Source organism: Augochlora pura, chromosome 4 (assembly GCF_028453695.1).
Source record: "Augochlora pura isolate Apur16 chromosome 4, APUR_v2.2.1, whole genome shotgun sequence".
NCBI classification, from domain to species: domain Eukaryota; kingdom Metazoa; phylum Arthropoda; class Insecta; order Hymenoptera; family Halictidae; genus Augochlora; species Augochlora pura.
Window position 1 is genome coordinate 6,344,338 of NC_135775.1, and position 13,373 is coordinate 6,357,710.

Here is a 13,373-nt window from a genome sequence, read left to right on the forward strand (position 1 = left end):
TCTAACTGGTTGCACGAGGCATATACTTACAAAATACCCATTAGTTGGTCTTTCTAACGGTCGCGATTCCTGATGCTGCATGTAAAATGTATGCTGTGCTATGCACAAACGCCACACGTACTTGGCATTGCGAGATTCGCTAAATACAAACTGCTTTGCTTCTTCACCCTCTGCCTGACACTCTATTCTGAACGTTTTCTTGTGATTTATTACGTTGCTTATGTCTTTCCACCTATGGTAGAATAATGCGTTAGCTTTGATCAATACTTCTAATAGAATACATAAGAGATTACCTATAGAACTGTGTTGTCTGTGTACTTGGATAGACGACCATAATTCCGTTTATGGAAATTCCTAGTATCACTTCATTATTGCTATTATCCTGTGTTTAAGAGATATAAACATTTAAGAATGTCAAAAGTGCTGCATTTACAAAAGTAATGGTATACCTTGGTGGAAAATGTTTCATTGCCATATCCTTCTAATTGCATGACAGTAGATATGTACAATTCCTCTGATGCAGCTTGTGTAACTCCAAGCAGATTTTTGTATTGGCACACAGCAGTGTGTAATTGAGACTCTAGACCACCTGGTTCTGCCTGAATAACATCCTAAATACAAAAAATATGAAGTTAAAATTAAGTTGGAGAATTTTTGTATCAAATAGAAAGTCTATTTAATTACTTTAGGGAATAATGTGCACTGCTGTAGGCACTCCATTGTGTGTCTCTCTGCATCATAGTTACCAAATTCTGCTTGCATTGAATAACTAGCTAAAAGAGTAGCTTGCCTAGAGTTACAAGGGAATCTTCCTTCCAATACATCACTCTTCAGTTGCAGGTAATAATGGTACCTAAAAATAAACAATTTCAGACATAATGGTAATTATGATTGAAAAAAAGATCCAGTTCAGTAGTATTTACCTAGTCATCTCATCTTGAATAAGTTGCACATCTGTGACATAGTACATGACCCTTAAATACAGGCTAAAATTTTTTGCCTCTTTCTCGAGTTGTTTTTTTAATGGTTTGTCCATGTCTACCCATCTTGGAGATGGGGAATCATGTTGAGATATGTAGCGAAGTCCAAAGAATTCTGGCTGACCTAAACCTAGGCGCTGGGTCACATTGTCAAGACACTCTTGGCCTAAACTGTCAATACTCAATGTGCATTCAATGGATGTGGTATCTAAAAGCTCTACACAGATCACATACTGATTCTTCGACACCACATTGTATTGTCTACTCTTCTTTAGATGAAATTTGAATGGCATTTTAATATTTTGATTAGCTGAAAAATAATACGAATCTTTTATGAAACTATAACGATCACTTAAATACAATTATTTTTATATGAATCACAACATCCAAGAATTAGGCATTAACTAGGTGCAACTATCCTCAGTCAGTGATTAAAAGCAGATTTTTAGAACTCGACAGTAAAAAAATCGTAACGAATAATAAAAACATTGTTATGACAGAAGAATCGACCGTGCACTATTATTATAATCGGTCGAAAAAAGTACTGCGGCACTACGAACGAACACCGAAATGTCTTGCATTCTACGATACTTTTACTTTTAATTGAAATATATGTACATACATGCGCTGTTTATATTCCACTCTGTCGAGCATGAGAAATGTATTATTTTTCCCCGATTAACAAATCGAGGGCATTTCTAACCTCGTTTCTCACGTCATTAAGGCTGGTTGCAAGAGAAGGCGCTTCGGGTACCACCAACGAATTTTTTAAACGTTAAAATTGCAATGATAAATTTTCGTTAGAAGGAACCAAAAATAATCGAAGAAGGTAGACATTGATATACGTTTGATTATTTAATACGCATAATACACCCACGTCAAAATTCCTTAGCTCCCCACCTTTTCGAAAATGTAAAAGCCTTTGGCTGACGAGATACCGCTCTCATATGGACGTACTCCATGAAGCTAAAAATGTTTCACATATCGTAGACGAGATGGAGCTGCAAAAATGTTAATTAAAAATTTTCACTGGCATTAATTTGCTTAAAATTCTGCACATGTTTAATGCATAGCAGATGGAGCAATGTTGCTGGAATACTTTTCAATATTGATAGAGTACTTTCTAGACAAGGTAACATGAAAGATGTGAAGGTGTCTGGTAGTTTCTCTTGGTAAAACAGTTGCACGAATTTTATTCGATCTCCAGTAGAGGACGTACGGTGTTGTTGTTGTTAAACTTTATTTTTCATTACACAGTAATTAATGATCGAACGTTCTCTTTTTAAATAATATTGAACATATTTATTCTCTAAAAAAATGTGAAAATGTTTAAAGAATAAATATTTCCGAAAATATTCTTCGCTAAAATAATTTATTCTTTTATTGCTCAAGTAGATTATTTCTAGCAACCATCACCGTACGTATTCATTTAGAAAAGGATAAGACGTTGTTAAACAGCAGTCATCGGTGAACTAAAATGCCTAGGCCGTTATTACCTTCACTTATATTCTTCACTTGTCGTGCCATACTGCCATGTGCGGAATGACTAATATTCTTATCGAGGCTGATTATGCGGCATTTCATGCGAACACCTATATCTCGTCTTATCGAAAACATTAAAAATTGTTCCGATAAACTTTCGCATGCACGAAAACCGACCGATGCCTCCACACTCCGCTCCTGAATCAATTAATTGGATGAATGACCAACCGCATCAGTATTTAACATTATAAATATATTTTATAACAATCGGTAACGTACGGCATCCGCTAACATTCGTTCTCAAATGATACAACATTCAACATCGCCGCAGATACTCTATATAGAAAATACTCTCTGTCCAACTAAACGAGAACTTGTCTTTCTTCTAAATCGAGTAGAACTGTAACGTGGCTGTGGAAGATTGCAGCTCGATCTGTCCCATTTTGAACTGCAGCCTGTGCAACCACCTCAAAAGCGTTGCGTTCGATTCCCGCCTGGACGGGGTGAAGCTCTCGGTGGTCATCTTGCTAGGTGGGAAGTCCCTGCAATTCTGCAGACGCATCTGCAAGTGGCCAGGTAGCTGAGAACAACAGAATTCCATGTTAGAACGTATCTTATGAATTCTTCAGAAAGGAGACAAATGGTTTCGTTAGTAGACTGTGAATCGAGCACGTAAGTTTTCAAACTTCGAACCTGAACATGATGAGAATACAAAATAGGACTCCAAAGTGGCAGCAGCTTGCTAAGCAAGATGGAGCCGCATTCCAGCAGAGCCTCCAGTAGACTCAGGAAATGTAGATTCACCATTTCAGCCAGCTAAAAATACAAATTTCGAAAAAACGAGACAAAAGTGTTAACGTTCTCTTTATCGGCCATGACTTACCACTTTGGAGCAGCTAACCAGATGCAATATGCAAGGAGTTATTCTGCCCCAGAATTCTAGCAGCATATTCATAGTGAGATTATGGCTCTCGCTATTCGACGGATTATTCTTCGATATCTCTTCCAGGTACATAGTCCACAGCTAGGCAATTAAAGTACTCTTTATAGAAGCGGGATCGAAATTATTCAAGGCGCTGGGATAGCTGAGTGTACCTGGCAAAGTATGAAGGCATGGAACAAGGAGGACATGTGCAAGACCGATGTCTTGGACTCCTTGGATTGTTCGGGAAATCCGGAGAATATCACTTGAACGTGATCGGCGACGTGGCAGGACACTTCTTGAGGAATTGGTTGCGCTACTGGCCACGGTGGGTTATGGTTGTGGGTGTTGTTCATGCCAGAGAACATGGCCGTGTGCGTGAGGGAGCCCAGGAGGAGCCAAGAGAGCAGTCTGATGTGCCCTATGCAATCAACGTACTCGCGAGCTCTAAACAAACGTTAAATTTTTACTTCTCTCGTAAGTTCGTTGATTTTTAATACTGTCGAAGCTTTAAACAAAATGATAGTTAACGGATTTGTGCTATTCACAGTTGATGCTTTTCGGAGTCCTAGAAAAATCAGACGATGCAACTGTTTGAAGATTGAGATAAACGTAACGTTGATCTCCATCGAGTAAAATGGATTTTCATTTAAGAGTTTGATTAAAATGAAAGACTGTTATTTTTCTGACTCGATTGGATAAACCGAGAGACTCTTACCCCTGCTGTAGCATTGATGGAGCAATGCTGAGCCATGGTAGATATCGAAGAACTACTCTATTTTCCCTGCTGCTGCCCTTCGTGATCTCTAACGCCACGTACTGCGCTAATCCACACTTCAGTATGCCTCCGAGAGTGTCTTCGTTCAGTCCTGCTTGCATTCCTTTGCTGTAACTCTAAGCAGCCGAATTCCATTAAAAACTAGACACGATTTCTTCTCGGAAGTATGTTATCTTCGTCTTTACCTTCACTTTGCTGAGCGTGTGAAAGTCTGCCAAGAACTCGAGAACATCTGTCAGCTGAGTTTTCAGGGTTTCCGAAGCATTTGTATTGTAGATTGGTGATATGTCTGCCTGGATGTTGTCCAAGGCGATTGTGTTGGGTAGTGAACCTCCAATGTCCTGGAATTGACCAATTTGATCGATAAAAAGGCGACGTAAATTTCAAATTCTATATCAGAAAGGAACAAGCCTCCATTGCACTTTCCTGAAACCTCTTCGGCAAAGATCTTTACAATATTTGCATCGTCTTACCTGAAGAACAAAGTGTAGCAACAGCAGAAAATTAGTATCGGGTATAGTGGTCTTGAATTTAATGGCCTGAACCAGCTCGAACACTATAGTCCTCCCGAAGAAGTGTTTGTCCCTGTCTCGCGTGAAGGTTCTATGGCACAGGTGACACAGGTCTGTCAGGTAGCTGTACTTGATCGTCGAGTTCTGTATAGCGTAGCTCAACACCTTAGCGAAGGGATCTAGCATGTTCTGCGAAAACGACCCGATGACAATCATATATCCAGGACTAGTTCTTTAATTAACCAACCTTTGATTGCTGGATCCCGGGAACCTTCAACAAAGAGATTATGGTCCTCAGTAACGGCGTGGTGTCCTCGATAGAGGACAGCATCAGTGTCAACCTTCGGAACAGGTTGTCGAACTGTGCCAACAGACCGCTCCAGGTCGTCGCACCTGGTCCTAGACCTGCCTCCAATGGTAGACAATCCAGATAGGAGGCAATGTTGTAGAGAATTACCGGAAGGCGTTCTGTTGGTAGCGACTTCTTCGCGTTTAGTGCCTGAAACGACCTGGTATTTGAGTAACGCTTCTTGCTCATCTGCCGCAGTGTAGTGCGCTTACGACGAAAGTTGCTTGACAACTAGAAATTAGTTCGTTGCCAACTACAGATTATGTGGAAACGAGGATTACCTCGAGCAGCAATTGTAAGGGAGCGATAGGGTTCAGTTCATTGAAGTCGACCAGGGCCTGGGCGACGCTCCTGAAGAACTGCATCCTTGTAGATTCTAAAGAACGAAGAGATCATTGTCGATAGTAGAACAATCGCTACGAGATTTTAAGATTGCGAAATCTACCGTTCAAATGCGTTTGGAACATCTGTATGAATACTCCATTAGGCGCCAATTGATGAAGAACGCAGCGTAGAAATTGATGCGCCACGCTGATCGCGCCACCTGGCAGGTGCATGTTGGTCTCGCTCTGCCAGGGGTACATCGCGTTCAGAGCCACTCTGCGAACATGACAGAACCGTTTAGGGATCTCGAATACCGCGATGCGTCGTTACTAATTTAATCGTAACTCACTTTGTCACGACTCTCAAGATCTCTGGCAGAAGAGGCGCAGCTAGGGACGGTTCACGGTGAATGAACGTTCCCAGGTTGATGATACAGAGACCCAGCTCTTCATCAGAATACTCTTCCTTCAGCGTACCACAATCGGAGCATCTAAATAATAAAATCAGGATTATACAAAATAGATTATTGGATGTTTCTTCTCATCGATTACTAGAACTTCTGTAATTACCTCTCGTGAATGCAGTCGTCGCCAATACGAAACAGACTATGCTTCATATTAAAATCACTGCGATGAGCTTGCGAAACGACGTCATAGTTGCTCTGCAAATTTGGCCCGGGCCTAGAACCACGAGGTCACACAGTCAGTGTTCAATCTACATATATGGAACTTGCGGATAAGAATGTTCTGAAAGATACCAAGAGTCGGTGTGCCTCGTCATAGGCCCGTCATGTATATTGAATCCTGCTCTTCCTGGATTATCTCGCTGGATCCTGACATGATCTTTCAATTTTGCCCTCCGTTCGTGTTCTATGACTTCTATAGCCGTGGACGGCGATTCTAAAGCCACCTGCTTCGTCAGCCTCCTTGGACTGGTTGATCTGCTCGAGTGAACCTCGTTCAACGTTGGCACCAGCGATATTGACTGCAATATAATCGACAGTTTTATCTTTGTGTAATTATAGTGATCTTTTTAATTGGAATGGAAGACTTACTGCATTGTCGGACGCCGTGCTGTCCTGTTTCACTGGCGCAGGCAGAGTTTCTTTCGAACCTTTTACGTTCCCGTTGCTGAAGTCCTTCTTATCTGCGATGGTAAGGAGTAATTAATCTCCTATAATTAGGAGTATATGTATAATATAGTGGCTTGAGTTAGTACGATAAATTTGTGGAAGTACATATAATAATTTTTAGAATAAATCTACTGATTTATATGAGAAAACTTGCCGGACCAATATAGATTATGATCATTAACAAATCTTAATTCTTTCACAGATACTGACGGAAGAATTTCCTCTTTCTACCTTCGATCTCGTGGAGATTCAGCCCCTGCCGAAGATGCTTGATCAATCCGCTAAAGTCGCAGGTTCCCTGAGGCCCGACTGGTAGCAATCGTTCTGGTTTCGGTAGCTCCAGCTGAGAGATGCTGCGAGGACTTGCGATGTCGCTCACGCTGGTGCAGGTCTCGCTGTTCTGATCGAACGACGAACCTGGGGAACATGTTGTCCGAATTCCTCGATTAATATTCAGTTCAGACTGCATTCTTATTCGCAGTATACTTACTAACTGTCAACACGTCCATCTTGGACAGTGGAGAATCTGGCGAGCCGTAGGACTCCTCGCATGCTAGAATTCGTTGCGGTGGTCTGGAACCTGCAAATTATTAAATTACAAAATTTAACATGTGTATATCAATAATGAGTATTAATTTTAGAAATTAAGCACTTAGTCTCTCTTTCTTTTTCAATCGCTATCCGCATTTGTAACACCATAAAGAAATGTGTTACCTCTACCATAAGTGTTATCGGGCAGACTCAAAGTTGCGACAGTTATAGAGCAGATTCTGTAGTTGCTCTTTGCTTCTAGTTATTTTTACCTGTAATACGATTTGAGGTACCGATGGGCAATAGTCGTTCCACCAACGGAGTTGTCAAAAGTTGAGGAACGTCAATCCAGCTTTGATTCTGACCGTTTTCGGTGCTGGTGATCTGAGAGGAGATCGAGCTGACCGCTGGTGAACTAGATTGGTCGCTACTAGTCACTGTGACTACTTGACCAGGTGAAACTGGTGATGCTACCGTCACAGTTTGCTCTATCCTCTTCTGGCGACTCAGATGCTTCGAGGTCGGTGAGTCTGAGTTGCTCGATGGGGCTGGCAGCTTCTCTTTTGGCATTTCGTGTCTGCAATCGTGTTATGTTACATTTAACATCATCTGAATTGGACTTAGAGGATCTCCTAAGTGTTCAATTTTTGCGTAGAAAAAGAATTAAAATTGAGAGAGAATAGAAATCTTCAAACTCGAAAAAATTGCCTATAGTGTAGTTTATATAGTATTGAGATTGACGATCTCTAACATTGCACCTGGCAAGCAATAAAAATTGCTGATCTGCATTATTTGCAATTTATCCAATCATTATCCGTGGAAATGTGTTTGTAATTTTTATAATCATAAATTGAGAAACTTAGTAGACTTGATTTAGGTGAATTTGTAAATAAAATTCGATATTACTTTGGAGGCTGCGGCGTAGATGCACAGGTAGCAAAAGCCGTGGACATCGGAAAGGGTTTCGAGGTCGCTGTTTCCCCATTGAAGGCCACCTGCACAGTAATATTCCTCTCCTGGCTGGCCTTCTGCCACGCTGGTTTCTCTGTGATCGTCCTTTCCAAGATCCCTTTCTCCGGCGTTGATCTCTCCGGGATTTTTTCGGGCAACGCTTTAGCGATCGCGGCGATCTTTTGGAAATCTGCTTGTCCACTCAGAAACGGGCTAGTTACCATCATCTTCACTCCTTCGTGGACGCTCCACTTCTTTTGGGGTCTTGGTGGTTGCTTAAAAAACAAATCACCAAGACGAGTTATAAATTTCTGCTTTTTGGGCTTAAACTGAAAACAGCATTTCCGAAAAAAATTTTACAAAGTCGGTACATTTCGTCAAACTTGGCAATTATCAACATGATAAACATGGTCTCATATTTAAGGAGTTTCAGTGGTGAAGGTGTATGAAACTTAAAATCTAAAAATAAGTAGAAGTATCAAGCTTTAATTTAACAACAAAGTCGCCATTCTACAATGATTTTCACAGAGTTAGGACAGTCAAAGTTGGTCAATTTTTATCCAAAATCTGTCCATGATAGAATCTGGAGTAAATGGAGAATTTGAGTCGTCTTGATCGGCACCAAAAGGGTTAAATAAAAGAACAATGGGATCGCGTTCGATTAGAAGGACCAGGTAAATTACCTGATGAGAATCCTCCTCGTTGCCCAAGAACCAAGTGGGCCTGGATATCTCCATCTTTTTGGTGTGGTGATGGGCCCAGTCCATCCTCCCGACGAGGTCGAGGGGCGTCGACGCCCTGGCACCGTAAAGGGAGATGCTCCTGGTGACAGCTGACGGGGTGTCCTCCAGCTCGCCGAGCGATCCACCACTGCTGCCATGTAAGGTGCTGTCAGATTTTGGGCTCTCGGGTATTGCGGCCAGCTCGGACTCCGTATCATCCGCATTGATCGAGTAGCTTCGCAGAGCATTCACAATAGCGGAAATTGTAACAAGCAGCTACTAGTGTAAGCACAGGCACGAGTGATGTACTCTCTTTCTCTCTTTCTTTCTCTCTCTGGCTCTCCTGGACACTCTATTAATCGGACAATCTAGGATGCTCGAGCCATCGTACTATCTCTTGGCAATTGCAACAGTGAAGTACAGTACTCACGATGACCCCTATCAGCTCGGTTTCTTACCGTAGGACCTCGTTTGTGCGAACTAGTCAATGCTCCACGTCGGATAGACGATCTTTTTTCGTAGCGGGTCTGGCGTGTTCTCGAGTACAGGAATTTTTACATACGTTGCCCAGGTGTAGTTACAGTGATTATTCGTGAGCAATTGGATCGAAAGTGTTAGATCTGATGAGATCAACCCTCATCCCTTCCTCCTTCAATTTGGTACTATTTTCAAGTTTCGGAGTACATTATTCTGTTATTTTTTTAGGAAAATTGATCTTATACTTTATGACTTTTATTTTTTTGACATAGAAAGAGTTTTATGTATTAATGTGACACTAATTTCACGAGCAGAAGAAGACGTTACACCTTTTGTCTTATTTTAGAAGCTATAGGGAGCCGAGCTGTAATACTTTGCAAGAATTTAGAATAATTTCAAATTTGATTAATGAGCAGTAACAAAGGATTATGCTACACGTTTTAAAACAAATTTTACGAGAATAATCTGAAGCGATTATTTTGTAAATATGTTTTTCTTCATTTCATGATTTGCCTCCTGCTATATTGATTTTTTCCGATAGTGCCAACTTGATAGACAAGGATTAAGTTAGAAAAATGAGGAGAGGGGATGAGGGTTAAATTAATGAAGGTGACTAGTAAGGGTGGTTAACGAATAGACCGCGGATCACCGAACAAACGTTTCCTCTAATTTTCGATTATCTCAATCAATTGTTGTTCATTTTATTCCAACAGAATCCGCGGTCCATCGACGAACCTCTTTTATCCTCCGTTGTCCTACGACATGTTCGGATAAGCGAGGTTCTACTGTACTAAGTTCCGTTCCCGCGATTCAAAGACAGTTGATTCGTTTCGCAGCGAGGGGATGATTTTATTTACAATCCGGTATCGCATTCAATTGTGATTATCCTCGTCTCGGTTACTACGATCGCTAGTCATTTTGTGCATCGATTGATCAAACATATTCACGACTCGATAGATTCTTCAGTGTGTTATCGTTTGTTTCGCCAAGTGCAAGCTCTTCGTTGATTCTATTTCTCAAATTTTGAATAGGGGTTAGGTTAGACCGCAGATTTTCGCGCGGAATGGAAGTTTCTTGCATCGACTGCGCTTTGCAAATATTAAATCGTACTTTTCCATAGAACTTTCAATTCGAAACGCATAAAATCCGCAGTCCGGTTACTCTATTGGCAAGTCATTTTCTTGGTAGAGAGACAAGAAGATCGACAAAAAGGTGGGGTTCACAGAAGATCCGTGATAGTGCAAAGTCCGCAGACGTGTCAGTCGAGGAACATTCCAAGCTATAGTTAGCCTAATGCTCTACCTTCTCGTGGGGGGTTGGGGGGGGGGGTGGTGGTCTAGGATTTCATCTAAAATGCAGTCGAATCGGACAGAGGTATGAGTGAAATGACCTGGAATGTTTGTTGCTGTAGCGACAGCTCGGCGCGCTCTCCTCCCAGTGGGTCTCCATTTGGCTGTGCGTCGGACCTGGACTGCGCTGATGCACCGAGACCATTGGAGTCCTTATGGGAGTACCTTCGGTGTTTGGTTCTCCTACAGCGTTCATTCCCAGGTCGTGGTCGACGCCGAGAGATGGTTGCGATACGTCTAAAAAAAGGACGCAATTAATCAGAGTCGGAATCATAATTTATCGTTATTCGAATAACTTTTTTATCTAGCTTATTATTCCAGTGAATAATCAATTCAATGATTTTATTCGTAAATAATTTGCGAGGATAGAAATAAAGTAAACTGGTTAAAGATTAAGCTACCACGTGATCTGGAAGGCGGAGCACTCATCACCACCGTGGCAGGTATCTTCTTGCACTGATGGTGCTGCATGTCCAGCGTGTTCAGCACGATCTTGATTAACACCTGTAGCTGGTTGCACCACGGTTGCTGACCGTATTGGCACTGAACAGGACGATGACAAGGAATGCTGACATTTTTACAAAGTGTAGAAGAAATCAATTCGAAACAAGTCATTTGTACCTTGTAGAGGATAACTAGAAGAGCCATGAGCCAGGAACGCCTGTTATGGGGTTCGAGGTACCAGAGGCTGTAGGTGGGAGCTTGATGATCCATAGAAGACAGTCCTTGAGGTGGGCAAGGTGAGTGTTGCAAAATGGCTAGCACCGGAGGTGTCATTACCCATCCCATTACGTGATTTTGATCCAGAAGTTGGGGGAGGTTGGCGATGAAGACGTTGAAAACCGGAGAAACCCTACAGGATTATATGATTAATCAACGATATGGAAGAGGGAAACATTGTTGCTTGAATTAGGGTACCTCAAACGTTGAGGAGAAGTGTGGAAAGTCCTTTCGGTCTGGTTGTAGCCTAACAGGAGGTAAAGGTGTCTCAGAACTATTCCCTGGGTTTTGGACAGCGGTTTTTCGTCCGTCGGGTAGGCCTGTGGATCATGCATTGTTATGATGATACAGTAATGATTCTAATAGCTCGGACAATATAACATCGACAACAATAAATATTATCGATTATATTGCTTAGGACAAAAAGGTTTCGGAAAAGAATAGACTGAGCTACCTGGTCTTGTCTAGATAGAAACTGCATCAGTAGGAACACCAGCAGGTGCATCGTCTCTTTGTCGGCCTCCTCGTAGTCGACGATTTTGTTGGTGCATCCTGGTAGTGTGCTGGTTTCGTCGACCATGTTGAGCGAATGTACATGGCCATCTGCAACGGTGAACGATATTAACGTCCGCGCTTTTCCGGCGGAATGAAGAAAAGTCCGATGGAAAATTCTTGTCTACAGAAAGTCAGATCAAAGGAAAGAATCTTACCATCGTTATCATACAATAGACAGATTGAGTTAGTGTTTAAGATTCGTTACGAAAGAAAGAAGATATAGAGCAAGAGTATCAAGTCGACTTCAGATTAACGAAAGAGGAATTTCCAGGCATTAACTACGATCGTTGCAAAATCGAATGGTTGTTCAAGGAATTTATCTAATAGTAAATTGTAAAGTATGCATTTCGTGCTCAATGGGCTAATACTATGACTGCTAAAGTGATCTTGAACAACCAGTTTCTTTGCGATCAAGTTTAAAGAGACTCGCAGTATTTATAGAAAAGCATAGGACAGCAGAGAATGCTATTTTAATTAATCATAATATAAAAGCGAACGAGTAAGCTATTCTAAAATATGTACAAGGAAACTACTACTCGTTTCTATGATTAACCACATTCAAGAGAGTAAGAATCAATCTCAAAACAAGCATACTCAGCTCGATCATCGGCAGGCACACGAATACTTAAGCATCTCGAATCGCTAGTAAACGCTTTAGGAAAGTTGAAATCATGTAACTGCCAACAATCGTGATTAGCAATTCGAGACATTGGAGTTTCTATCTATACGGAGATGAGCAGAATTTTATTCAACCCAGTGCACCGTTCACGGTATTTAAACATTTATAATATACATTATGTTATTATCTTTCGCTTGTTTATATATTTTTGCAAGAAGCAAGCGAAAGCAAAGATCTGCTTCTGAGCTGAACAGTGCACCAGGACTAACCAGTGAACGCTGACTCCAAAAGTCATAAAATTCCTCGACGTATCAATCTCAAAGTGAAAAATAGATGTCCAGCCACCGGATAGCAGAGTTGACTTTATAAAACGATTTGTCTCATTTACGAGCGTTCTGTCCACGCATCGCCACGTGAAAAATGAATAGCCGGCTACCGGACAGTAAAATCGACTTTGTAAAATAACCCGTCTGATTTATGCGTGTTTCGTGCATCAATTTCGAATTGAAAAATAAATGGTCGGATTGCAGACAGTAAGATTTACTATCGAAAACAATCTGTGTAATTGATGAACGTTCTGTACATCAATTTCCAACTGAAAAATAAATGGTCAGCTTGTGGACGGTAAGATTGACTTTGTAAAACAATCTGTATAATTGATGAACACTTCCAAATGAAAAATAAATGTCCAGCTTCCAGATACGACTGACTTTATAAAACGATTTGTCTCATTTATGAGTATTCTGTTCATACGTCTCTAAATGAAGAATAAATGGCTATCTATCAGACAGCAAGACCGACTTTCTAAAACAATCTATGCAATTGATGAATATTCCGTCAATTTCCAAATGAGAAATTAATGGTCAGTTACCAGGCAATAAGATCTTTGTAAAATGATTCGTCTCAATCATGAATGTTTTCTTCACGCATCTTAAATAAAAAAATGATTGGTCAGCCATTGGAAAATAAG

The 13,373-nt window shown here is 41.1% G+C and overlaps 2 protein-coding genes across 2 annotated transcripts in view; both read right to left on the bottom strand.

The window, feature by feature from the left end:
* Nucleotides 1–2,507, bottom strand: part of Pez (protein tyrosine phosphatase non-receptor pez) — a 3,443-nt gene extending 936 nt beyond the window's left edge. The window contains exons 1-6 of the mRNA XM_078177762.1: nucleotides 2,477–2,507; nucleotides 924–1,290; nucleotides 685–853; nucleotides 450–611; nucleotides 294–382; nucleotides 31–232 (exon numbers count right to left, since the gene is read on the bottom strand). Of these exons, the coding sequence (XP_078033888.1) occupies nucleotides 31–232; nucleotides 294–382; nucleotides 450–611; nucleotides 685–853; nucleotides 924–1,290; nucleotides 2,477–2,507 (1,020 nt within the window). The remainder of the gene's footprint in view (nucleotides 1–30; nucleotides 233–293; nucleotides 383–449; nucleotides 612–684; nucleotides 854–923; nucleotides 1,291–2,476) is intronic.
* Unc79 (UNC-79 domain-containing protein) overlaps nucleotides 1,609–13,373 on the bottom strand; it is a 31,249-nt gene continuing 19,484 nt past the window's right edge. Inside the window, exons 24-48 of the mRNA XM_078177756.1 lie at nucleotides 11,684–11,832; nucleotides 11,428–11,549; nucleotides 11,131–11,362; nucleotides 10,911–11,052; nucleotides 10,551–10,746; nucleotides 8,645–8,918; nucleotides 7,917–8,236; nucleotides 7,283–7,587; nucleotides 6,970–7,059; nucleotides 6,711–6,896; nucleotides 6,402–6,493; nucleotides 6,105–6,331; nucleotides 5,917–6,027; nucleotides 5,697–5,837; nucleotides 5,469–5,623; nucleotides 5,305–5,399; nucleotides 4,922–5,173; nucleotides 4,636–4,863; nucleotides 4,348–4,503; nucleotides 4,103–4,278; nucleotides 3,558–3,831; nucleotides 3,346–3,486; nucleotides 3,156–3,278; nucleotides 2,039–3,042; nucleotides 1,609–1,981 (exon numbers count right to left, since the gene is read on the bottom strand). Of these exons, the coding sequence (XP_078033882.1) occupies nucleotides 2,848–3,042; nucleotides 3,156–3,278; nucleotides 3,346–3,486; nucleotides 3,558–3,831; nucleotides 4,103–4,278; nucleotides 4,348–4,503; nucleotides 4,636–4,863; nucleotides 4,922–5,173; nucleotides 5,305–5,399; nucleotides 5,469–5,623; nucleotides 5,697–5,837; nucleotides 5,917–6,027; nucleotides 6,105–6,331; nucleotides 6,402–6,493; nucleotides 6,711–6,896; nucleotides 6,970–7,059; nucleotides 7,283–7,587; nucleotides 7,917–8,236; nucleotides 8,645–8,918; nucleotides 10,551–10,746; nucleotides 10,911–11,052; nucleotides 11,131–11,362; nucleotides 11,428–11,549; nucleotides 11,684–11,832 (4,382 nt within the window). The 3' untranslated portion in view covers nucleotides 1,609–1,981; nucleotides 2,039–2,847. The remainder of the gene's footprint in view (nucleotides 1,982–2,038; nucleotides 3,043–3,155; nucleotides 3,279–3,345; nucleotides 3,487–3,557; nucleotides 3,832–4,102; nucleotides 4,279–4,347; nucleotides 4,504–4,635; nucleotides 4,864–4,921; nucleotides 5,174–5,304; nucleotides 5,400–5,468; nucleotides 5,624–5,696; nucleotides 5,838–5,916; nucleotides 6,028–6,104; nucleotides 6,332–6,401; nucleotides 6,494–6,710; nucleotides 6,897–6,969; nucleotides 7,060–7,282; nucleotides 7,588–7,916; nucleotides 8,237–8,644; nucleotides 8,919–10,550; nucleotides 10,747–10,910; nucleotides 11,053–11,130; nucleotides 11,363–11,427; nucleotides 11,550–11,683; nucleotides 11,833–13,373) is intronic.